Genomic DNA, 25,080 nt, shown 5'->3' on the forward strand with positions numbered 1-25,080 from the left:
GTGACCATTGTTATTCAATAGTTGACTAACCAGTAAAACATTATTATCAACCCATCTCTTAATATATAAATATTTCTTTTTGAATCTAATATCTTGATTGTTCCAAATGAAACATTTGTGGGGAGAGAAATTGTGTGTGTACATCATGGACCAGGATAATAGAAGTTGGCTGTGAAAGTTAGATAGTTTCACAGGAAATTTGGGAATATTGTAGTTACATCCGAGCTGAAAATGTAGTCCTCCTAATAAATTAAACACATGGGCAGTAATAAAGTTCCAAATTGAGTTTGAATTTTTTAAGAAAAGTTTGATCCATTGACCTTGAAGGAAGCATTTAGTGAAATCTAAGACATTAAGGCCGTCAGAGCATAACTTGTTTATCATCATATCTTTCTTAATATAATGTATTTTCTTTTTCCAAATAAAATTGAATAAAATGTTGTCTATTTTTGTGCATATGTCTTTTGAAACATCAAGAAACATAGCTGCATATAAGTCTGAGAGGCCTTCATCCAGTAATGGTCAAATCCCTCTGAAGCCCAAGATTAAATCTCTTTTGGACTGAGGCAATTAGAGATTCAACATTTTCAGATCATTTCAGAGTTTTGGTCTTTTTCAATTATAATACCCAGATATTTAACCTTATGCTTGACGGGGATCCCTGACACGTCTGTACATCCTTTAACTGGCAGAAGCTCACATTTTGAAATGTTCAGTTTGAGACTAAGTGTTTCTGACTTTGATTGCATCATCAACTTGGATATATTGGAATAAATATGTAGAAAATATTAACTGGAAGAAGGTCTGGCTCTCACCCAACCAATACCTGGTGACAAACAAAGTTAAAGACATTTCATTTAAGTTAATTCATTAATTCTATCCTACAAATGATCACATTGTAAAAAGATTCAAAAGAAACATCGATTCAAAATGTACTTTTTGTTCTACAAATTCTGAAACAATGACTCACTTATTCTGGCTGTGCCCCATTGTTCATACTTTTTGGAATTATGTGTAATTTTGTGTCTGAAAGCATTGAAACTGATTTCAAATTATTTTGGAAGGATGTGTTGTTTGGTGTTTTTGACCATGTAACGATTAGAACAAAGCCAAAAGAAACAATTATTATTAATTTGTTGATTATCCTCGCAAAATTCCACATCCACAAATCAAAATTCTTACAAAAAACCCTATTTTTTTACTTTTCATTGTGAATTTAATCAGTATCTGGACTCTATTAAGTTTTCTACCAATTCAAAATCAATCAAAACCATAAATGTATGTAAATGTTTTGGCTTTCTCTTATAATTTCACCCCCCCTGAGCGGCGGTTCCCCCCCGGTCCGGCAGGGGGCGCTGTGAGCTCAGGCGCCGGAGCGGCAGCACTCAGTACTCAAGCGGACGCTGCACGTGTGTCGGTCCACAGACGGTCTCCGGTGGTGCTGGGAGCAGCAGCAGAACTAGAACCAGAACTCTGAACAGCAGCCAGACAGCCATCACCATGAAGCCAGGTACAGTAACACCGCTGCAGCGGGCCGGGGCCAAGGCTCTGGGCCGGAGGGTCCAGCTTTTAACTCTGAATTATGGTTCTGCGTTAAACGACGCAGAGCCTACGCCGTAGGTTACGCGGCGACGCAAACCGTACGCCGTAGGCTCTGCGTCGGTGTAACGCGGAACCATAAATCAGCCTTTAGTTTCTGCGTCACGTCGCATGCTGTTATTGGATCGAGTAAAGCCTTGAATGGTCGGTTCTTCTGAGCCGTATCAGCCAGAACCGAACAGGGACGAGCTTAGATGTCTGTGCTGTTGTTTATATTGTTTATATTGTTGTTTATGTGAGCGGAGGTGGCGTGAACGCGGAGCCCTCGCGGCTCCGACACGTGGTCCGGTTGTACCAAACTAATCACTTCAGAGGGTTCGGAACCGGGGGTTCTGGGCCACCGCGGGTTAAATCACGTAAACCGGGGGGTTTTAGTTCGCTCCGGCCTCGAGGGGCAACACCTGGGTAACTTTAGAGACCTCTCCACGTGGTCGGGACGGGTTATTTCTTCAAACGCTTAAAAACCACGTGGCCTGTGGCCCTAACCCGGTGCGTTCACGGAACCTAGGAAATGTGATGTTGGAACCGGGTAACGACGTCACAGGTTGCAAAGTTGAAATAAACGTGTTTATGTTTACGACATACACCCGTCCAACAGCGCAGCACCTCATTCATTGAATAAAAAGCCCACTAGCAGTTCTTGTGAGTAATAGTAAGCACAGCTTCTCCGACTGTTCCCATATGAAAGGTTGGGGAGTTCCTGCAGCGATGTTAAAATCGCTGCATTGTCTCTCCATGCGCTTCACGGTCGATTTTAAGGTTACTTTACTAGTTTTACTAGTATTTTAATGGTCTTGGTGCTGGCCTTTTAACGATCCCAAAAGTTGGAACCAGAGCACACATTCAGTTACTATGGCCCCCGATTGTGGACCAGCCTCCCGGAGAACCTCAGGGCCGCAGAGAATGTTTTAAAAGAGGCTCTAGACCCATCTCTTTAATCAGGTTTAATCAATACGTTTTATGTTTGTGTATTGTTTTTATGTAAAGCCCTTTGTGCTGCATTTTTATGTATGAGAAGTGCCATACAAATAAAGTTCCAGTTGAAACTTCCAACTAGGAAACTCGTAAATTCCCACCTAAATGCAAACGGAACATGCCGTGAGCCCAATCAGGGACATGTGAGCGGAGTTCCAGCCCGGCGCTCTGTTTGTTTCTACCAGGGGTCAACCCTGGCCCATCACCACATTCAGTCTTTGGAGCCCCCAAATCACTGCTCTAAAAGAATACTAAATGCTACTAAACTACACCAATTACATTGAATTCAAGTTTTCTTAGCTTATAAAATCACAAAGTAGAAAAAAATACAACCTGATAAATAAAGAAACAGGACAAATAAATAAAAGTTCACTGAAAATAAAATCCAATCAGTGATGGATATAATCTAATATAAATAAAATGTGTAAATTAACCTGTGGTTGGAACATGCCACAAATTAGATACTATTGCAATTTTTTTGTAATAGTCAAACGTTATATCAAAATGTAACAACCATTTCCTTGTTTTTGCAGACTCTGCATATAATAGATGATGTTTGCTGCTCGTCTCTCTTTTTAAATCCAAACCAGTTCCAGATAACGGAGCTGGAGCCTCGTTTAACAACGAGCTCCTCGCTCTCAGATCCGCCTTCCGCCATGTTTGTTACACAAAAACCTCATCAACGGGAATTTGTCGTTTTTACCGCTTAATTCTTACCGTGGGGAATTTTTTTGACGGTATATCGTGAACGGTAAAATATCACCCATTCCTATCGAGGACCAGGGTTGAAGACCACTGGTTGATACGGTCCCAGAGATTCCTAACAACCTGAACCTGTGTTGTGGGTATTTGGAGCTCGAGTTCATCTCTGTCCTCTGTGTTCCAGGTTTCAGTCCTCGCGGGGACCGAGGAGGGCGCGGCGGGGGCTTCGGCGGAGGCCGGGGAGGAGGATTTGGTGGAGGCCGCGGTGGAGGAGGAGGATTCGGGGGCCGAGGAGGAGGATTCGGGGACAGAGGCCGGGGAGGCTTCAGAGGAGGAAGAGGTGAGTGCCCACGCGTTCACCAGTCTCCTGCAACAACCATTTTAGTCCAAGTTGAGACGGACGGAGGTCTGGCTGGTACCGGTGTGGAAACAAGTGTCCTCTTTTCCAGGAGGGTTCAGTTCCCCAGACGGTGGAGGATTCCGTGGACGAGGAGGTGGAAGAGGCACCCCCAGAGGGAGGGGGGGCCGAGGAGGCTTCGGAGGAGGAGGCCGGGGGGGCCGGGGAGGCTTCGGAGCAGGGAGGAAGGTCATGATTGAACCACACAGGCATGAAGGTTGGTACAACTTTAGAACTAGAAGGTGATGAGCATTAATGTGGTAATGACGTTTCCCTCCAGCTGCTGTTCCAGGGAGGAGGAGTTTCTGAGAGTCTCTGGTGTTACATGATGTTTTTTAGTTCGGAATTAATTATTCCCAATTATTTAATTCAGAATTAAACAATCTGAGTCTGGACTTGAGGGAAATGTTTCCAGTCTTTTGAGTGGAGAGACCTGGATCCCTCCTCCCCCGTAGAGTGGGTTGGTGGTGCGGTCTCGGGGAGAAGCAGGGCCAGTCCAACGTGGTGTGTAGCGTCTGATTTGGGTCCTGGTCTGTTGCAGGCGTGTTCATCTGCCGAGGGAAGGAGGACGCGCTGGTGACCAAGAACATGGTGGTGGGGGAGTCCGTGTACGGGGAGAAGAGGATGAACGTGGAGGTGAGTAAAGCTCAGTATCCTGTGGCCCCGCTCTGCGGTGTGGTCTGTAGTCAGACGGGGGTCTGATCACCGCTGCTCTGCTCTCTGCAGGAGGGGGAGACCAAAATCGAGTACCGGGCCTGGAATCCGTTCCGCTCCAAGCTGGCAGCCGCCATCCTGGGAGGCATCGACCAGATCCACATCAAGCCCGGGGCCAAGGTCATGTACCTGGGAGCCGCCTCCGGCACCACCGTGTCCCACGTCTCCGACATCGTCGGCCCGGTCAGTACCACACGCTTACACCAGCCGGGTAACAACACCCAACCTTCCTAGGAGGTTCAGGTGCAGGGCTAGGGATTAACAACCTCACCATTCCATATCCATTCAGTAACACATAGAAATACACAAATACCTGCTGGCAATTTTTCACTATTTTTATTTTCATGCCTATAACACGTGGCATGTTACCTCACATAGAAATGAACTGAGCAATTACAGGACTGTCTCAGAAAATTAGAATATTGTGATAAAGTTCTTTATTTTCTGTAATGCAATTTATTAAAAAAAAAAAAAAAAAAAAAAAGTCATACATTCTGGATTCATTACAAATCAACTGAAATATTTCAAGCCTTTTATTATTTTAATATTGCTGATTATGGCTTACAGTTTAATATTAAGATTCCCAGAATATTCTAATTTTTTGAGATAGGATATTTGAGTTTTCTTAAGCTGTAAGCATGATCAGCAATATTAAAATAATAAAAGGCTTGCAATATTTCAGTTGATTTGTAATGAATCCAGAATGGATGACATTTTAGTTTTTGTAATTGCATTACAGAAAATCACAATATTCCTGTAAACTTAGCTGCACCATAATGGCTCACTTGTGCATTTGTACTGTAGTACAAAAGTTAAAATAAAAAAGCATGACAGTTCTTTCCCCTTGGACATTGTAATAGACCTCACATCTGATATAAAACATTAGCAGCACCATAATAACACTTGTGAACAAAAGTAAAAACACAAAACCGGTCTGTATCAAAATTTAACGTAAAGATCATGTAAACTCTTTGGTGTTCCTTCTTTAAATGGGAATTCAAAATTCAGAGTCCAAACGTCTGATCTGAAAGATTTTCCTCTTGCCATCATTTGGTTGCGTGCAGCCACCGTCCACAAAACACGTATCTAAGAAAATGCTGCGAACAGTGTCCCTACTGGCCAGGAGGGGAATCATTCAGAGGCTTTGCTTAATCCATATTGAATTAGGGCGGGGAGAATTGCGATGCATCGATTTTTCAATATTTTAACCCAGCCCTATTCAGGAGTAGCTCCGGACCGACCAGAAATAAGTCTGTCAAAGGTTATTAATAGAGATGAAGTAAACTCCAATAATTGTGGAACTGTATTTAAAAGAAACATCCAGCATAACGTGGTATATAAGTCATAGCGCCCGGTCCTCAGGAATATGTCCTTCATTAAAACTGCAAACTATGGTAATGTTGCCCATTCAGAGTAGAATACTGATTGAATGTTGAGAGTAGAATACTGCTGGTAAATGTTGAAGGTAGAACTGCCGTGAGGGTGTTGTGGTTGTCGGGCTGACGGCTCTGCTGTTGCAGGACGGGCTGGTCTACGCCGTGGAGTTCTCCCACCGGTCAGGCCGAGACCTTCTCAACGTGGCCAAGAAACGCACCAACATCATCCCCATCATCGAGGACGCCCGGCACCCGCACAAGTACCGCATGCTGGTCGGTGAGTACAAGTACAGGGATGGAAGTATTCCAGCACCGGGCCGGATCTCCAGCAGATGGAGGTTTTTTTTCTTTCTCGGCGTGCAGAGTTTAACTGATTAATAAAAAATGAAAAGATGAGTAACTTTAACGTTTACATTTAAATATGTGTTGATAAACTACGGGATATTGTCAGTTTGAGTCAACTGAGTTCGTCTACCAATGGAATGAGGGGAAAGCAGCTCAACCAAACTATGGCCCAGTCCCAATCCCCCCTAGTCCTACTTTTCAGCACTACCCCTAAATTTTGTGCGTTCCCGTGAGGGTAGTGGTGTCCCAATTCCTCTTTGCATGTAGGGCTAGAGGACATAACGAGGGCTAGTGTGTATCAATCTAGCCCTACAGAGCGAGGGATTTCAGATACTGACTCGCCGACCGAGGCCCTGAGGAAAAATTTCCCAGAATGCTTTACGTCATCATTTGCAGACTGAATCAAACAAAAAAACATGGCGGACATTTCTTATTTTTTAGTGAAATCAATATTTTGAGTTAGTTTCTGCATAAAAATTAGTTTTGATTACATTTCTAGCAAGAAATATATATTTTACTTTCATAATATTCACTCAGTGAATGTACATAATCACTCGCTTGCTCGTTGTTGCAAAGATCTCGCCAGAATAAAGGCTGATTTATGGTTCCACGTTACACCAACGCAGAGCCTACAGCGTAGGTTACGCGGCGCCGTACCCTACGCCGTAGGCTCTGCGTTGATTTAATGCAGAACCATAAATCAGCTCCCGAGCCGGCGGCTCTTCTCATCCCCCGAAAACATCAGATCAAATTTCTTACCAGGCGTTATTTGGATAAACTGAGCCCAGGTTGGGGATCTTAACGGTTACTTTTACGCCTGAAAAAATATTACAACTTAATAAAGTGACATATTAACAGCGCTATAGCTGAAATTAAAACAGCTTTTATCTCTGGGCTTCCTGATATGGTGTGACGTTTGTGCAAACGTAACTACGCAGTCGCTTACGTACCCGAACCTAAACCACGCAGTGACGTAGCAAGTGGTGTCCCAATCCCTAGGGAACATTACAAGGACCTAGTGGTAGTGGGTGAGGACTAGAGGTAGAAAGTAGGGGGGGGATTGGGACTGGCCCTAAGCCTTGTAAGTAGCCCCGGACCTGGTCCAGCAGCAGCAGCTCATGTCCTGACCGCTGCTTCCTCTCCAGGCATGGTGGACGTCATCTTCGCCGACGTGGCCCAGCCCGACCAGACCAGGATCGTCGCTCTGAACGCTCACAACTTCCTGAAGAACGGCGGACATTTTGTCATCTCCATAAAGGTAACAAAGGTTTTTGCAGCTGAGTCTGTGGCGTGAGGCGGCGAGATCCTCCCCTATCTGAACTGGTCTCTTGCTTCTCGTCCAGGCCAACTGCATCGACTCGACGGCGGCGCCGGAGGCCGTCTTTGCTTCGGAGGTGAAGAAGATGAGCTCTGAGAACATGAAGCCCCAGGAGCAGCTGACCCTGGAGCCGTACGAGAGGGACCACGCCGTGGTGGTGGGCATCTACAGGTGAGCCCCGCTCTAGCTGACACCACATCATGTAACCTGGGGGAGGCTGGACACGCCCCTAACTATTTAGAGGGGGAATGCATTGACCTCACTTCCCCACTGGACCACCCCCCTTACTGCACTGAGTGGTAAAACATCAGCAAAAACAGCTGCAACTAGTGGAGAAGACGGGATAACAGCTGATTATCAGCTTAAATTAAAGTCAGTTGGACTTGACAGTGACCCGTACAGTTACCCCAAGAACCAGTGGTCCATGGACATTAATATTTGGTACAGTTACCAAGAACCAGTGGTCCATGGACATTAATATTTGGTACAGTTACCAAGAACCAGTGGTCCATGGACATTAATATTTGGTACAGTTACCAAGAACCAGTGGTCCATGGACATTAATATTTGGCCACCATTCCAGTTTCCTGATATTTATATGTACTTAATTTCTACACCGGGGAAATACACGAAGCAAAGCTTGAAGGCTTACAAAAGTCTTGACGCTTGGTCCGACTTCAAGGCAGGATTTGTTGTAGAAATTAAAGTGATGAAGACACCGAACTTTATGATTTGACCGTTTAACGTTAGCTACCCAAAAATCCAACATTACCCGATACTAAATGGGAACCACAAATCCACGTTTCGGTGTCTGGAATCCAGTTGTTTCTGTGAATTGCAGAGATCCATTTGTCTCTCTTAAGCTTATTTTTCGGCAGTCTGTAAAATGATAACTCAGATTTCTTGCTAAATCTATGAGTACAGTCGATCGCACAACAGCGCTCTCCCATTTTAGATGTTTTCCAGTTGCTCAAACTGAAAGTTTACGCTGACACTCAGTCTTTCTGACACTCAGTCCGTGTGCCGGCTGGGCCGAGTTTCTCTGATCAATGTCCTGAAACTACTGTTCTCTTCTCTCAGACCTCCACCCAAACAGAAGAAATGAGGCGTGGACCGGAGATCAACGTTTCATCCACCACCTTCTCCTGGAGCTCCGCTGTACATGTCGCCCTCGCCACCAACCCTCCTGCAGGACGTGAAGCCACACCCCACTTCTACGTCCTCATAGTTGAAGGATCTCCCCCGCTCCTCCGTCAGGCCGGAGCTCACCAGTCCTGCTCCTCTAGACGGCTGCTCAGAACTTGTCCCGGAGCTGCGGCCGTCTTCCCAACGAGTCAGGTTTCACGCCGTTCAGCAGGAAGTTACGCTTTCAGCTCCAAACTTTATTTGCCACATGGAGACTCTGGGGGTGTGTCTGGGAGAGGCAGAGCTGTTTTGTTTTCATAATCTACCCCATATAATTTAGTATCAAGATGTTTATCTCTGACCCGTTTGTTCAGCTCATGTTTCTTCTGCTTGTTTTCTTTTGTCTTTTGAGTAAAAAAAAGGTTGTTTTTAAATAAAAGCTTTGTTTTTTTTTGATTGGTTGTAACTTTATTGATGTAAGACATGAGTTGGTACCGAATGCTGTACTGGATGTGTCACCATCCGAGCCAAGAACCGGGTGCAGGGCTTTTGGACGGAACAGAGCTGCTGCAGAGAGCTGCTGCGGCCACCAGGGGGCGCCAGCAGCATCTTAACAGCCGCCTCATTAACGGCTTGAATTATGTCAATATGCTTCGACTGACGGTGAGAAACGGAGAGTGAAAAGTCACGGCTTTTCAAATGTATTAAAGTCAAGTGCTGATTTTATTTTTTTTTTAAAGCAGCATCATTCTTGACTTAAACGCCGCAAAGCCGACGTTTCCTCGTGAAAGCGGGAGGTGAAGTTGTAAGTTAAAAACGGGCCAGAAAAGTTCCTGCGCGAGGAGCGCGCATGCGCGGGGCTTCAGTGAGCAGTACGCGGTCCCCGGTCACGTGGTTCTGGGGAGAGCTTCGGGGACTTTTTTTTTCCCCCGGGTGTTTCTTTTTTTTATTGAACATTTTGAATTTACAAACAAGACACATTGGGAGACTTTTTCGGGTTTTTTTTTTATTGAAAAAAACACCCGAAATTTACAAACGTGTTTCGGGGTCTTTTTTTTTTTTAATTGAACATTTTTAATTTACAAACAAGGCCCATGGAGAGCTTCGGGGACTTTTTTTCGGGTGTTATTTTTTTATTTTTATTTTTATTGAACTTTAAACGGAACATTTAATTCCCCCCTCATCTTCGGTTCCCGCGGTTCGGGATTGTTCGGTTTGTTTTGGCCGCCATTTTGTGGGAAGCGTCTCCGAGCGCGCGCCCAACAGCTGTCCAGAGCGCGCGGGCCAGGCTCGTGCTCGCTGGTGTCGGGAGCGCGCTCTGCAGCCCCGGTGAGTGAGCGGTACCAGCACGGTACCAGCGGACTGAGCGGTACCAGCAGGAGGGGCAGGCCGACCCGGTTCCCCGGTCTGTGTGAGCGGTACCAGCACGGTACCAGCCCCCCCGTCCCCCCCGGTCCGGGCGGGTTCGGTCCTGCAGCTGGTCCGGCTCGGACCGCCGGCCCAGTTCGGCCCCGTGTCTCCATGGCGGCGCTAGCTGCCTGCTAGTTAGCTGCAGCAGAACCGGACCGGACCGTTCACTGAGCCGGTACCAGGTCGATGATCCGCGGGGACTGACCCGGACCAGGGCTCGGTTCTGACCCGGACCAGGGCTCGGTTCTGACCGAACCCCGTTACTGGAGTGTTGTGATAGCTGGGGAGGACTGGCCCGGAGGAGGGGGCTCGGTTCGGGAGAGAGGGGGTCCCAACATGGCGGCTCCGCGGGACCCGGTTCGACCCTCCGCCTGAGGTAAGAGCTGCTGGTGCTGGTTCTGGTGATGGACGGGTTAGGGGGGGTTCGGGCCGGGCCGGCCCGGTTCTACCAGGGAGGATGCTTTGATTGACAGCTGTGATGGTGTCGAGCTTTCATCAGAACCGGTCCGGCCCTGCCTGGCAGGGAGGGAGGGACCGGTACCGGTACCGCAGTACCAGCCTCCCCGGAACAGGGAGGGGTTCTGGGGCCCGGGCACGGGCCCGGCCCAGTCATGACTAGGGTTCTGGTTCTGGTCCGGCCCGGCAGCAGGGAGGGGTTCTGGTTCTGATCCGGACCAGCAGTCATGACTAGGGTTCTGGTTCTGATCCAGTCATGACTGCAGGTTTGAGTGTTTCTGCAGAGGTTCCAGCTGCTGCAGAGGTGGGACTGGTTCTGGAGGTTCTGGGGGTTCTGGTCCTCCAGAACCTCCGGGTCACCCAGGTCACCCCCGGGCCGAGGAGACGGATCCTCGGCTCGGCACCGATCAGAACCCATCAGAACGGATCAGAACCACGGTGTCAGAACTCTGCTGAGCCGGTTTAACCTGAGAGAGGGGAAGCCCAGGTCCAGATCAGGGGGTTCTGGCCCGTCTGGTACAACAGTTATAGCCACTCACGGGCTGGCCGGAACCACCGGCGGGTCACCTTTTCTCAGACTGAGGTTCTGGACCAGTCACCTTTTCTCAGACTGAGGTTCTGGACCAGCCCGGGCCAGAACCTGGACATGTGTTCTGGTTGTGGCTCCGCCCCTCACCAGAGGAACATGTGAAGAAAAGCAGGAGGAAGTTGGACCAGAGTGGTCTCATTAAGGCCCTGACACACCGAGCAGTCTGTCGGCCGTGGGGCCGTCCATGAGCGTCGGTGCGTCTGTCAAAAAAACATGGCGGACATTTATTTTTTTTAGTGAATAAAATCAATATTTTGAGTTAGTTTCTGCATAAGAATGCGTTTTGATTACATTTCTAGCGAGAAATATATATTTTACTTTCATAATATTCACTGTGAATGTATATAATCACTCGTTTTCCCCGTTGTTGCCAAGATCACGCCAGAATAAAGGCTGATTTATGGTTCCGCGTTACACCAACGCAGAGCCTACGGCGTAGGTTACGCGGCGACGCGCGCCGTACGCCATACCCTACGCCGATTTAACGCGGAACCATAAATCAGCTCCGGAGCCGGCAGGCAGAAATCCCGAAATATTCGGAGCAAATTCCTTAACAGGCGTAGCTACAACTGTTAGATTTCATCTATTAAACCAACATTTATCTTCCTAAATGATTTATTTCAGCCAGCAGTAATTCTCCACAGAGCTGCAGGTTTCTCCCCGGGACGACGGCAGGTCGACCTGGCGATCACGTCTGTACGTGAGCTGCTGCTGCGCCCCGGACCGGCGGCTCTTCTCCGAAAACATCGGATCAAATTGAAACGCAGACTGCGCAGAACGTACGTGCTAGTTGCCGTTGGGTGTCGTCTTTGCGGTGTGTCTAGTGCTTCTTTTTTAGCCGACCCAGCCCGACCCAGCCCGACACAGGCGACGCCAGGCGACACAGCAGTCGGCCGACAGCGGGCGACGTCGGGTTGGTGTGTCCTCGACTTAAGACCGTCACTAAAAGGTGTAGAAATGTTCCACCTTGAAACGTAGCGAGAACGAGTGACCTTTCACTCGCTAGAGTGACCCGTCTCATAGTCCATGGGCCAGACCAGATATCAGTACCACTCAAGGTGACCAAACCTTCCTGAGTGTCAGCTGGATCAGAGTTACCCACCTCCTTCAGAAAATTACATTTTAGAAGCTGCTGCATATCCTGGTTTAGACTCATGTACAGGAAATCTGTCAATGTTTCACTATATTGTCTTTGGTATCATTTTAAAGGGGACCTTTTAAGCATTCATTCAAGCTAAGATGTGAATCTTTCTGACCAACATAGAGGTCACTGCAGCTCTTTAAAGTATAAACAACACACATTTTTACACCATTTTCACCTAAATGATATACTATCTTTTAGCCCTGTGTCATCTAGGAACCACAGAGACACAAAATACAAAAACTGGAATACTCACAGGATCATAAGGATTCAGGAAATGTATCACATCTTAGCTTGAATGAATGCTTTAAAGGTCCCCTTTAAAATGATACCAAAGACAATATAGTGAAACATTGACAGATTTCCTGTACATGAGTCTAAACCAGGATATGCAGCAGCATCTGAAATGTAATTTTCTGAAGGAGGTGGGTAACTCTGATCCAGCTGCCACTCAGGAAGGTTATCATACCAGAATATTATCTACAGACATGGATCTTTTCAAAAATTATAAGCAAGTTTGGTCACCTTGAGTGGTGCTGACCAGTGAAATGTTGGGCTGTGGCCCCTGGACTATCACTCCTGCAGCTCCTGAGCCGGTCCTGGACCGGCGCTGGTACTCCCCATCTTCATGTTAGACAAGTGCCACCTCAGGTGAACGACGGCACATAACGCTATTCACCTTCTTATTTATCTAACATTAAAATGAAAACTGAAAAAGGGGAATACAATCAAGTGGGTAATCCTAAGTACCCCAATGAGCCACCAGTTTGTAGCTCCAGCTCCAGCAGGAGATGGTTCCTCCGGGTCACAGCTCCCCGGAGGTCCCACCGCCACATCCCAGTCCGGTTCAGGTTCAGGGCTGGATCTGGACCAGGCCCCGGAAATTAAGAAGTTCATAAAAAAGTTCTTAAGTGCAATTCCTCAATATTTTCTTAAGAACTGTCATTTCTTACGAATTTCTTATTTTTTATTTTATTTTTCCTACTTAAGAACTTCTTAAAATATGTCATTGCATTGCACGCGCCAACAAACAACATTTATACAGGTAGTTTGGGTCTTAACCGTCAGTCACTCACTAAACATGGAGAAGGAGAAAAAGAGATGCAGGAACTTTTCAAGGTTATGGTGGATGAGATTAATGTGCAAAAAAAATAATATTGGGGAAAATTAATAATAATTAACTACCACGCTAACTAACATGCTAACAAACAGTTAACAGGCTCTTTGTGTAATTAATTACAAAGTATATCCTCAAACTATGACCTACTAGTCTAAACTTGTCTAAAATGTGTTGAAAAAGGTGATATTAGAGGCTGACCTTTTCACAGAAGAAATTTTAAGACAGGTCAAGGTTGTCTTTAAGTTAAGAAAAAAATCGAGAACAAATTTGAGAACTTTTATTTCAAGAACACCATTTATTCTTAAGTTTTTTTCTTAAGAAACTTAAGAAGAAAGTTGAGAAAATACTTAAGAACGTTTTTGGAGAATATGACTTCTCTTTTTTCTTCTTCAGAATGAAAAAAAATGACACTTAAAAAGATTTTTTTTCTTAAAGGGGACATATGGCATTTAATGTATATTTTAAACAGGCCTTGAATGTCTTAAAAACAATCTAAAGCTTGTTTTTTCTACATAAATCAGAAATTCAGCCTGTGGGCCATGTCTCTATTTTTACCGCTTCTAAAGCCTTTTTCTGTGCTGAGGGGAGGCGAGGCTATGATAATGAGGCTCTGTGCTGATTGGCTGCTTGAATGACGTGTAGGAGGGGAGGGAACAAAGCCTCGCTCCGGGGAGAAGAGCCGGCTGCGTACACAAAACGTGTCCCATGCGAGGAAGCTTCTGCGACAAAATAAATTCCATTACTTTATTTTTTTTGTATTGGACTGTCCTAACTGGCCGTGAGTTTAACGGTTTCAGTGTGGACAGACAGCGTCCGATGTCACGCAGCTCGACGTGATAGTCGGACGCTCGCATGCAGTTACACGCTGTAAACGGATCTTAAAGCCTGAATTACGGTTCTGCGTTAAATCGAAGCGTAACCTACGCCGTAGGCTCTGCGTTGGTGTAACGCGGAACCATAAATCAGCCTTTAGTCACCTCGTCTTCACACAGGAAGATTTCTCATCATTTCTTATGTTACAAGACAAATGAATCATGTTAACTGTAAAGAAATCACAACACTGAATTTTCACAAATGGCAACTTTATTGTTAAAAAAATAAAAGAACATAAGTTGTATATAAATAACATGTATGCACTATTGCTGGCTCAAGGAAGGACCGTGCGTCTTCTGAAGGTGTCGTTGAAGTTTCAGGTGCTTGGAAGATCTGAAAACATAAAGAGAAAAAAAATGTATTACTAATTTACCTAACGAGTGAGTGGCTCCGTTAGGGAACACTGGAGCCGCCGGGGCCCGGGGCTCCTCACCGGTCCGGTCCGTGAGCAGCTCCGGCAGCTCCGTGAGGAGCCCCGGTGCTCCGGAGCTAAGCTAAATACTTAGCCCATGCAAAAACAAACTTGTAGACAAATTTAAATAACATAAAAAAATAACGTCATTACCGCTGACTCGTGTGCAGTTGCCGGGTCCGTACTGTGGGAACTGATACTTTTATGAGGGTAAGTGTCGATGCAAAACCTCATTTTAACTGTCCCTTGCTGTTAAAACAGCCACCGCTGCTGAACAATGGCTGGAGCTCCAGCCGGCGGAGCTGGTTGTGGGCGTGGTTTCAGCAGCGGAGGACGACCTATGGAAATCTGCTCCCGTCGTTACGTACGGGAGCAGATTCTGAACGGCTCAAAAAAGTCACATGACACTGGAAAATTCATTCGGGCGGGGGATACAGACCCTGCAGATTTTCATGGGATTTCATCGTCCCTGTGTTGGCAGGGTGAGGGGAGACCACTTTATATATGTTAAAACAAGAAAAAACGTGTTTTTCATAATAGGTCCCCTTTAAGAATGTTTTGTGAATCCGGCCCCTGGCCAGCCAATCTTCAGCTCTCAGACAGACGTCCTCACATTTCTCTGGAGGACTCTGGTCTGCAGAGGACACTGGTCTGCAGGCGTCCACGTCCAGACCACCCGGCCTCACACTGGCTCGGAGGTTTGGTTCCCTCACAAACGTGGTTCTGGACATTTAAACCAAACGTGTCCAGGGCAGTGGTCTTCGACCCTGGTCCTCGGGGCCTACAGTCCTGCATTTCTTACATGTTTCAGCACACCTTGATACGAGTGAGCGGGAACGTCACAGACCTTGGTGGCGTGATGATGACGAGCGTTTCTCAGACTCAGGTGTGTTGCTGCGAGCAAACATCCAGAACATGCAGGATAGTGGGCCGTGGACCAGGATCAGGAAACACTGCTCTACGCTAGGTTACCCTCAGGTGTAGGGCTGAAACGATTCCTTGAATAATTCGAGTAATTCGATTACAAAAAATGATGGAGGAATTTTCTCTGCCTCGAGGAATTGTTTAATTTTGCAGCTCAAAGCAGGTATTTCACCCGGACTACGTTTAATGTGGCACAACGCGCTGACGCGCGCACGTAAAGGAATAAGAAAGAGGCAGCGGATATGTTTGGTTTTTGTAACATGCCATGCTCGGGCGGGAGACACGTGTGCTTAACTTTTATTTTCAATCCACGCTATATTGTTCTGGTCCGTTCTCCTATTTGTTCCCCCTCTAACCCGGTACATACACAGGTTCCTCTAAACATCTGTTCCCGCTACAGTTTTAACTAAAAGAAAAGGCAGAAAATGTCAGAAAAATAAAAACGTAATAAAGCATACTGGGTAGTTTTCAATTTTATCTCTGTAGTCATTGATGGATAAAACAAGCAGCACTGGAGCCTAATGTGCTCCAATTCAGCAGGGCTCAGAATTTTATTTTGAACACTGCCAAAACTCGAAATCTTATCAAGACTTTAACTTAAAACTTAACTAGAACTTAAAATGTGCTTGACACAAATGAAAGTTCAATTGAAACACGTGGGGAAAACAGCTGTTTTTTTAAGTGATGTGTGTTATCAGGTGTAATGGCATTTTTAGGTTAGAAATAAGAACATTTCTTGGTAAGATCCTTAGTTTTTTGAGTGAAGGCAGTGAATTTGGTCGACTGGTGTAAGTTCAGGGTTTTTAAATGCACATGAACCTACTGTATTATATAATTTAGTCTTAGTAATGTCAATTAACATCTAACATCGTATGTATATCTATAATTGCTCTTTAACTAAACAAAAATATGTTTTATCCGATTACTAAAATATTCGATAGCTGCAGCCCTAGTCCCATGGAAGCTGCAAGGGGGTACTTAGTATTGCCCAGAAGAGTCTAATATGTGTCTATTAAGAAGCCACTTTAAACAAATGATTTATTTTTTGTTTTACACAAAAAAGTACAGAAAGGGCAACTGATATTTCAACATGACTGGCATTTTGTGGATATTCAGAACATGGGTACAAAACCTGACGGTAACTTTTAAGATTGTGCAGAGGAGTGTTTGAAGTTGAGGTTTGCTGAGAACCTGCTGAAGCTCGAAGCATCACTGAACTCAGAAACCCACGTGGACGTTTCAGTTCTCCTGTTGGCAGACCTTCAGCCTGCTCTTGGGGACTGCCTTCATTCAGAAGGAACGGAGGGTTTCATGGCCTCCAACGGAGAAGTCCATGTGCACAGGTGTCACATACCCATGAGCCAGGCACATGTCCTTCTGTACCAGTTTTCCCTCCGAGCTCAGACAGGAGGAGCCACTGCTGCCACCGCTCAGGTTCTGGAAAGACCAGGTGTAGTTTTATAGACGGAGCTCTGGGTTTTTGGTCGTGGCGCCATTTGTCAGCCCAGTGGTGGATTCTGGGTAGGAATGTATGTAAGGCTGTGTGTTGCCGTGGTGATGCTGCGAGCTGTGAGCCGAATGTGGACGGGCTGAAAGTGGTCTTGAACTGGAGCAGAGGCGACAATACCAGGGCAGGTCTTAATGATGGCTGGGTTGGGGGGGGGTCTCCCTGCTGAGACCTCACACTGGCCGGCTCTCAGATAGGAACTTGGCGTTGGGTTGGATGCTGACAGAAAGACTCCTGCTGGGATTCAAACCAGGGACCTTCTAGCTATGTAGTTTGTGTATGTGGAGGCTAATAGAAATCCCCCGGGGAGCTTTCCATGACTCAGAACCCACTGGACCCTGTAGTCCACCGTGGTTTAGGGCCAGGCTGGTGTCAGGTCAGACCGAGTGCTGGCCATCTCACTTCCAGGTGGAGTCTCCAGCAGAACTAAGATTGGCTGCAGCTCCTCAACTGACCACATAAGGCGCACCTCCACTGACCTGCACGTTGAAATGTCTAACTTCAGAGCAGAAAGAAATATATTTATAGTCTGGCACAAAAACTTCTTGGTCTCAGTCATTTCATTTCACATCCATGACAACTCTGATGTTATCGTCATGACGATGCACTGACTAAAGCCTGAATTATGGTTCTGCGTTAAACCAACGCAGAGCCTACGCCGTTGCCGTGACGCCATCATGAATCCTTCGGACTTCTCCATCACTCCATTTTGTGCGGTGCAAAACCCCCCTAGAACGCTAGTTGACACTTGGTTTAGTTTCTGGCTTTTCCGGTCACAGTGAATCAAAGAGATAAGGACAACTATTGTACAAAAAACCAAAACAAAAAAAAATCACACATACACAGAGAAAAGAGCGCTGAAAGTTCACGAACCGGAACCAGAAATGCGTTGCTACCAAGCTAACCAATCACAGCCCTCTCGGTCTGCGTTGGGTCTGCGTGGCCTCGGCGCGTACCGGTAGTTACATTTTTTGGGAGGTGCACGTCAGACTACGGCGTAGGCTACGGAGGTTTAACGAAGAACCATAATTCAGCTTTAAAACTCTCAGTAGTTTGTACAACCCTGGCGCTACACGCAGCAGTAATGTTTGAATTTACCGTCAGATCAGCATAAAGGCTGTATTCTGTTGTAAACGGCGGGAGCTGGTAGCCACAGCTAACTTTGATTGACATACGGTGGGCGTGTTCTCTTTGGCTCCTGGGGCAACATGGATCCCGGGTCAGGTTGAAGCAGGACTCCTTTCAGAGATTCAGCATTATCACATCCAGGTCCCGGCATTCACCTGTAATTTGCAGATCAGCTTTGCCGGACTATCCACTGAATGTCCGGTGAAATCCGGTGATGGGCCGGTCACCCTCGCTTTTATACCGCTACTGCTTAGCGAATGCACCATATTCCACGTGAAAGCGGAAATGTGATGTGTACACGCAGCTGGAGCAACATGGTAACGTGGAGCTTTACTGACCACAGACCAAAACAGTTGAATCAGTATTTAAATACAATATAAAAAAATACCTATCTGATACGTTTTCCGTCTTTCAGCTGACTCCGAAGAGCTTCTATGGGGTTCAGGTCTGGAGACTGGCTAGGCCACCCCAGGACCTTGAAACGCTTCTTACAGAGCCAGTCCCTGCTTTGCCTGGTTTCCCTAACTCTGCGTTTCGGGTCAATGTCATGCTGGAAGACCCAACAATGACCCATCTTCAATGCTCTTACCGAGGGGAGAAGGTTGTTACCCAAGATCTCGCCCTACATGGCCCTCAATACTGGTCCCCTTTGCAGGAAACTTTGTGATTTTATCAGCTAAGAAAACTTGAAGGGCAAGGGTACTTTTGCTGTTTGCACTGTTATCCCACTGTTTAAGCCATAGAGTTTGAATAAATGTTGAATCTGTTCTTACATTTCAAACTTGTTTCATTTGAGTCGTTACAGTTTTGCAGTACCGGTGTAACTAATTTAATTGGTTTTTATTAATTAAATTTAATTGGTGTAGTTTAGTAGCATTTAGTTTTCTTTTAGAGCAGTGATTTGGGGGCTCCAAAGACTGAATGTGGTGATAGATTTATAGTTAAAAAGGTGGAGTTGAATTGGTATTTTTTTAATCGTCATTTTTATCGTTATCAGGATAAATGCCAGAAATTATCGTGATACATTTTTTAGTCCATACCGCCCATCCCTACCGTCCACTATTGTTTCGGACAATGGATCCGGTCTAACCCTAACCCTAACCTCTCAGGAGGATGTACACTTTCTGTGGTGGGGCTTCTACCCTAAAGGCTGGTCCCCGGGACGATTTAGCCACCTCATGCCGACTTAGGAAAAACTTCAAATAAGTTATGGGTAGTTGTTGAATAAGTTAAGAGCACCATAAAGCGTGCTGGGATATGTCATAGTACAGCGAGGTCCTGCATGCACCGATCTGCTGATCTATGCCGGTGAGCGGCTCGTGCGTCGCACATGGGCGAGCCATAAGTTCACACGTTCACACACGTCACCTCAGTACTCCGCTGTAAACAGTCGTCTTTCTGAGAGTCCCATACACGGACATGAACTATGGAGAAGTTAAACTACCTTTGGGCGTCAGTTGTGAACACGGGCATCGTTGGTATGAGGACTTTATAAGTTGTGTATATGTCATGTTTGCGTACAACCCGTTAAGAATGTTTGTATAGGCCCGAAATAAAAATAAAAAACCTGTGACAGGGCCTCAAAATAACTCTGTGGCTATGGATGGTGGACAGACATTAATACTCCCCAGTACCCTGAGTTCCTTCAGTATCAATACTTCTGCTGGTGTCGGTCCTGAACAACCACACTCTCACGGTTCAGTGGAGGTGTCAATCATCTGTTCCCTAGACAACACACTTGTTAATTGACCCTTTGTCAGCCTTCTGATTGGTCCCTGACTGACCAATCAGAAACATCATCCTCCGTCGCTGCATGCGGGTCAGAATATCCGGTTGGACGGAACAGCCGTCTCTCTCCTTCACATGAATGGAAAAAGTGTAGTTTTTACTTCCCTTGTATCCAAATTTAAATCACTGGACTTTGTATTAAACTTTGTATTAGTAAAAGTAACACTTGTAGTGCAGTGAGGGTGCAGCGTATTTTTATCCCCAAACTGGCAGAAATCTGGTCCGTACTTCCAAAACAAAGTGGGCTCGGCAGCAGCTACAACCCATAGCTACAACCGCAAAGGCCTTTATTTATCAATCTTAAAATGGGTAAGCGGTTGTAAAAGTGACACCTGCTACCGAGAGAATCCCAGAAATACATTTCATCATCCCAAAAACGACTGTACATTACGATAAAGCTATGTGGACGGCCAGACTCGCAGTTCAACCTTTCCACCATGCTATCAGCTAAACTCATCAAAACAGTTTTTTTAACTCACTACATGGCACCTTTTCCTTTTTATTTATATCTAGTTGCTATTGATTTTCTTTTGTCCAATAATTAGAAAATAAATTGATGTAAAACCCCATTTTTACCCCATGAAAGTGGACGGGAGAGATGACAGTTTTGTCCTACCTAGCAATGGGGGCGGGGCTTGACAAAGGGTCAATTGAAGAGTGTGAACGGTGGGTCAAACTGATCTGAAAACATCAGACGGTCTGTCTGTCAGTCTGTCACATCTCCACATTTTCCATTTGTTTTATTTTTGTTTTTTTGTGAAAAGTGCAAAGCAAACAAGAGCTCTCTCTTCAGGAAGTGTTGGGTATGTATGTCGTTTCCCACAGATGTATTCGCAAGTTTATGTCATGTTCTATGTTATTTTATTGCGAGAAATTACACAATAATACAACCTGACCCTGCTGTTGCTATATAAACTTTATTTCTAAGTTAATTAATTAATTCTGAATGATTTAATTCGGAATAATTAATTCTAAACATCATGTAACCGTGGCCACTGTTGCTGCTGGTCTGCTGGCTTTCAGGCATCACATTAGAGAAGATCTCCAGGTGACCCTCGTACACCCAATCAGCACCTGCATCCCAGAAACCTGGACGACTCGCTTCCCTGCTCATACCTGTCCAAGGTGTTCTGGCTTTGCTGCGTCTGGTGCTGGTGTTGGTGTTGGGTCTGGTGTTGGGTCTGGGTCTGGTGTTGGTGTTGGGTCTGGTGTTGGGTCTGGTGTTGGGTCTGGTGTTGGGTCTGGTTCTAGGTCTGGTGTTGGGTCTGGTTCTAGGTCTGGTGTTGGTGTTGGGTCTGGTGTTGGGTCTGGTGCTGCTGGGTCTGGTGTTGGGTCTGGTGTTGGGTCTGGTGTTGGGTCTGGTGTTGAGTCTGGTGCTGGGTCTGGTGCTGCTGGGTCTGGTGTTGGGTCTGGTTCTAGGTCTGGTGTTGGTGTTGGGTCTGGTGTTGGGTCTGGTTTTGGGTCTGGTTCTAGGTCTGGTGTTGGGTCTGGTGCTGGGTCTGGTGTTGGGTCTGGTGTTGGGTCTGGTTCTAGGTCTGGTGTTGGGTCTAGGTCTGGTTCTAGGTCTGGTTCTAGGTCTGGTGTTGGGTCTGGTGCTGGGTCTGGTGTTGGGTCTGGTGTTGGGTCTGGTGTTGGGTCTGGTGTTGGGTCTGGTGCTGGGTCTGGTTTTGGGTCTGGTGCTGGGTCTGGTGTTGGGTCTGGTGTTGGGTCTGGTGTTGGGTCTGGTTCTAGGTCTGGTGTTGGGTCTAGGTCTGGTGCTGGGTCTGGTGTTGGGTCTGGTGTTGGGTCTGGTGCTGGGTCTGGTGCTGGGTCTGGTGTTGGGTCTGGTGTTGGGTCTGGTTCTAGGTCTGGTGTTGGGTCTGGTTCTAGGTCTGGTGTTGGGTCTAGGTCTGGTGCTGGGTCTGGTGTTGGGTCTGGTTCTGGGTCTGGTGTTGGGTCTGGTTCTAGGTCTGGTGTTGGGTCTAGGTCTGGTGTTGGGTCTGGTGTTGGGTCTGGTTCTGGGTCTGGTGTTGGGTCTGGTGTTGGGTCTGGTGCTGGGCCTGGTGTTGGGTCTGGTTCTAGGTCTGGTGTTGGGTCTGGTTCTAGGTCTGGTGTTGGGTCTGGTTCTGGGTCTGGTGTTGGGTCTGGTGTTGGGTCTGGTTCTGGGTCTGGTGTTGGGTCTGGGTCTGGTGTTGGTGTTGGGTCTGGTGTTGGGTCTGGTGTTGGTGTTGGGTCTGGTGTTGGGTCTGGTGTTGGGTCTGGTGTTGGTGTTGGGTCTGGTTCTGGGTCTGGTGTTGGGTCTGGTGTTGGGTCTGGTTCTGGGTCTGGTGTTGGGTCTGGGTCTGGTGTTGGTGTTGGGTCTGGTTCTGGGTCTGGTGTTGGGTCTGGTGTTGGGTCTGGTGTTGGGTCTAGGTCTGGTTCTAGGTCTGGTGTTGGGTCTAGGTCTGGTGTTGGGTCTGGTTCTAGGTCTGGTGTTGGGTCTGGTGTTGGGTCTGGTGTTGGGTCTGGTTCTAGGTCTGGTGCTGGGTCTGGTGTTGGGTCTGGTGTTGGGTCTGGTGTTGGGTCTGGTGCTGGGTCTGGTGTTGGTGTTGGGTCTGGTGCTGGTGTTGGGTCTAGGTCTGGTGTTGGGTCTGGTTCTAGGTCTGGTTCTAGGTCTGGTGTTGGGTCTGGTTCTAGGTCTGGTGTTGGGTCTGGTTCTAGGTCTGGTGCTGGGTCTGGTGTTGGGTCTGGTTCTAGGTCTGGTGTTGGGTCTGGTTCTAGGTCTGGTGTTGGGTCTGGTGTTGGGTCTGGTGTAGGGTCTGGTTCTAGGTCTGGTGTTGGTGTTGGGTCTGGTGTTGGGTCTGGTTCTAGGTCTGGTGTTGGGTCTGGTGTTGGGTCTGGTTCTAGGTCTGGTGTTGGTGCTGGTTCTAGGTCTGGTGTTGGTGTTGGGTCTGGTGCTGCTGGGTCTGGTGTTGGGTCTGGTGTTGGGTCTGGTTCTAGGTCTGGTGTTGGGTCTGGTGCTGGGTCTGGTGTTGGGTCTGGTGCTTGGTCTGGTGTTGGGTCTAGGTCTGGTTCTAGGTCTGGTGTTGGGTCTGGTGTTGGGTCTGGTGTTGGGTCTGGTTCTAGGTCTGGTGTTGGGTCTGGTGTTGGGTCTGGTGCTTGGTCTGGTGTTGGGTCTAGGTCTGGTTCTAGGTCTGGTGTTGGGTCTGGGTCTGGTGTTGGGTCTGGTGTTGGGTCTGGTTCTAGGTCTGGTTCTAGGTCTGGTGCTGGGTCTGGTGTTGGGTCTGGTGTTGGGTCTGGTTCTAGGTCTGGTTCTAGGTCTGGTGTTGGGTCTAGGTCTGGTGTTGGGTCTGGTTCTAGGTCTGGTTCTAGGTCTGGTGTTGGGTCTGGTTCTAGGTCTGGTGTTGGGTCTGGTTCTAGGTCTGGTGCTGGGTCTGGTGTTGGTGTTGGGTCTGGTTCTAGGTCTGATTCTAGGTCTGGTTCTAGGTCTGGTGTTGGGTCTGGTTCTAGGTCTGGTCTTGGGTCTGGTTCTAGGTCTGGTTCTAGGTCTGGTGTTGGTGTTGGGTCTGGTGTTGGGTCTGGTGTTGGGTCTGGTTCTAGGTCTGGTGTTGGGTCTGGTGTTGGGTCTGGTTCTAGGTCTGGTTTTGGTGCTGGTTCTAGGTCTGGTGTTGGTGTTGGGTCTGGTGTTGGGTCTGGTGCTGCTGGGTCTGGTGTTGGGTCTGGTGTAGGGTCTGGTTCTAGGTCTGGTGTTGGGTCTGGGTCTGGTGTTGGGTCTGGTGCTGGGTCTGGTGTTGGGTCTGGTTCTAGGTCTGGTGTTGGGTCTGGGTCTGGTGTTGGGTCTGGTGCTGGGTCTGGTGTTGGGTCTGGTGTTGGGTCTGGTGTAGGGTCTGGTTCTAGGTCTGGTGTTGGGTCTGGGTCTGGTGCTGGGTCTGGTTCTAGGTCTGGTGCTGGGTCTGGTTCTAGGTCTGGTTCTAGGTCTAGTGTTGGGTCTGGTTCTAGGTCTAGTGTTGGGTCTGGTTCTAGGTCTGGTGCTGGGTCTGGTGCTGGGTCTGGTTCTAGGTCTGGTGCTGGGTCTGGTTCTAGGTCTGGTTCTAGGTCTAGTGTTGGGTCTGGTTCTAGGTCTGGTGTTGGGTCTGGTGCTGGGTTTGGTGTTGGGTCTGGTTCTAGGTCTAGTGTTGGGTCTGGTGTTGGGTCTGGTGCTGGGTCTGGTTCTAGGTCTGGTGTTGGGTCTGGTGTTGGGACTGGTTCAAGGTCTGGTGTTGGGTCTGGTTCTAGGTCTGGTGTTCGGTCTGGTGTTGGGTCTGGTGCTGGGTCTGGTGTTGGGTCTGGTGTTGGGACTGGTTCAAGGTCTGGTGTTGGGTCTGGTTCTAGGTCTGGTGTTGGGTCTGGTGCTGGGTCTGGTTCTAGGTCTGGTGTTGGGTCTGGTGTTGGGACTGGTTCAAGGTCTGGTGTTGGGTCTGGTTCTAGGTCTGGTGTTGGGTCTGGTGTTGGGTCTGGTCTAGGTCTGGTGTTGGGACTGGTTCTAGGTCTGGTGTTGGGTCTGGTTCTAGGTCTGGTGTTGGGTCTGGTGTTGGGACTGGTTCTAGGTCTGGTGTTGGGTCTGGTGTTGGGTCTGGTCTAGGTCTGGTGTTGGGACTGGTTCTAGGTCTGGTGTTGGGTCTGGTTCTAGGCCTGGTGTTGGGTCTGGTTCTAGGTCTGGTGTTGGGTCTGGTTCTAGGTCTGGTGTTGGGTCTGGTTCTAGGTCTGGTGTTGGGTCTGGTGCTTGGTCTGGTTCTAGGTCTGGTGTTGGGACTGGTTCTAGGTCTGGTGTTGGGTCTGGTGTTGGGTCTGGTGCTTGGTCTGGTTCTAGGTCTGGTGTTGGTTCTGGTTCTAGGTCTGGTGTTGGTTCTGGTTCTGGTTCTAGGTCTGGTGTTGGGTCTGGTGTTGGGTCTGGTTCTAGGTCTGGTGTTGGGTCTGGTGTTGGGTCTGGTGTTGGGTCTGGTGCTTGGTCTGGTTCTAGGTCTGGTGTTGGGTCTGGTGTTGGGTCTGGTTCTAGGTCTGGTGTTGGGTCTGGTGCTGGGTCTGGTGTTGGGTCTGGTGCTTGGTCTGGTTCTAGGTCTGGTGTTGGTTCTGGTTCTAGGTCTGGTGTTGGGTCTGGTGTTGGGTCTGGTTCTAGGTCTGGTGTTGGGTCTGGTGTTGGGTCTAGGTCTGGTTCTAGGTCTGGTGTTGGGTCTGGTTCTAGGT

At 47.5% G+C, this 25,080-nt stretch overlaps 2 protein-coding genes across 2 annotated transcripts in view; both read left to right on the forward strand.

Annotated features, from left to right (window-relative positions):
* The first annotated feature begins 1,379 nt into the window (after positions 1–1,379).
* LOC133440817 (rRNA 2'-O-methyltransferase fibrillarin-like) lies at positions 1,380–9,007 on the forward strand. Its single transcript, XM_061718140.1, has 9 exons — positions 1,380–1,510; positions 3,461–3,616; positions 3,726–3,890; positions 4,215–4,309; positions 4,400–4,570; positions 5,908–6,040; positions 7,254–7,366; positions 7,452–7,597; positions 8,507–9,007. Exons 1-9 carry the CDS (start codon positions 1,501–1,503, stop codon positions 8,529–8,531), a joined length of 1,014 nt encoding a protein of 337 aa, XP_061574124.1. The 5' UTR covers positions 1,380–1,500; the 3' UTR covers positions 8,532–9,007.
* An 821-nt stretch (positions 9,008–9,828) lies between these two features.
* The window catches only part of LOC133424575 (dual specificity tyrosine-phosphorylation-regulated kinase 1B-like), an 83,207-nt gene continuing 67,955 nt past the window's right edge, over positions 9,829–25,080 (forward strand). The window contains exon 1 of the mRNA XM_061715264.1: positions 9,829–10,337. The gene's annotated coding sequence lies outside the window, so the exon portion shown is untranslated. The remainder of the gene's footprint in view (positions 10,338–25,080) is intronic.

The sequence above is a fragment of the Cololabis saira genome, chromosome 3, assembly GCF_033807715.1.
Source record: "Cololabis saira isolate AMF1-May2022 chromosome 3, fColSai1.1, whole genome shotgun sequence".
In the NCBI taxonomy this organism is placed as follows: domain Eukaryota; kingdom Metazoa; phylum Chordata; class Actinopteri; order Beloniformes; family Belonidae; genus Cololabis; species Cololabis saira.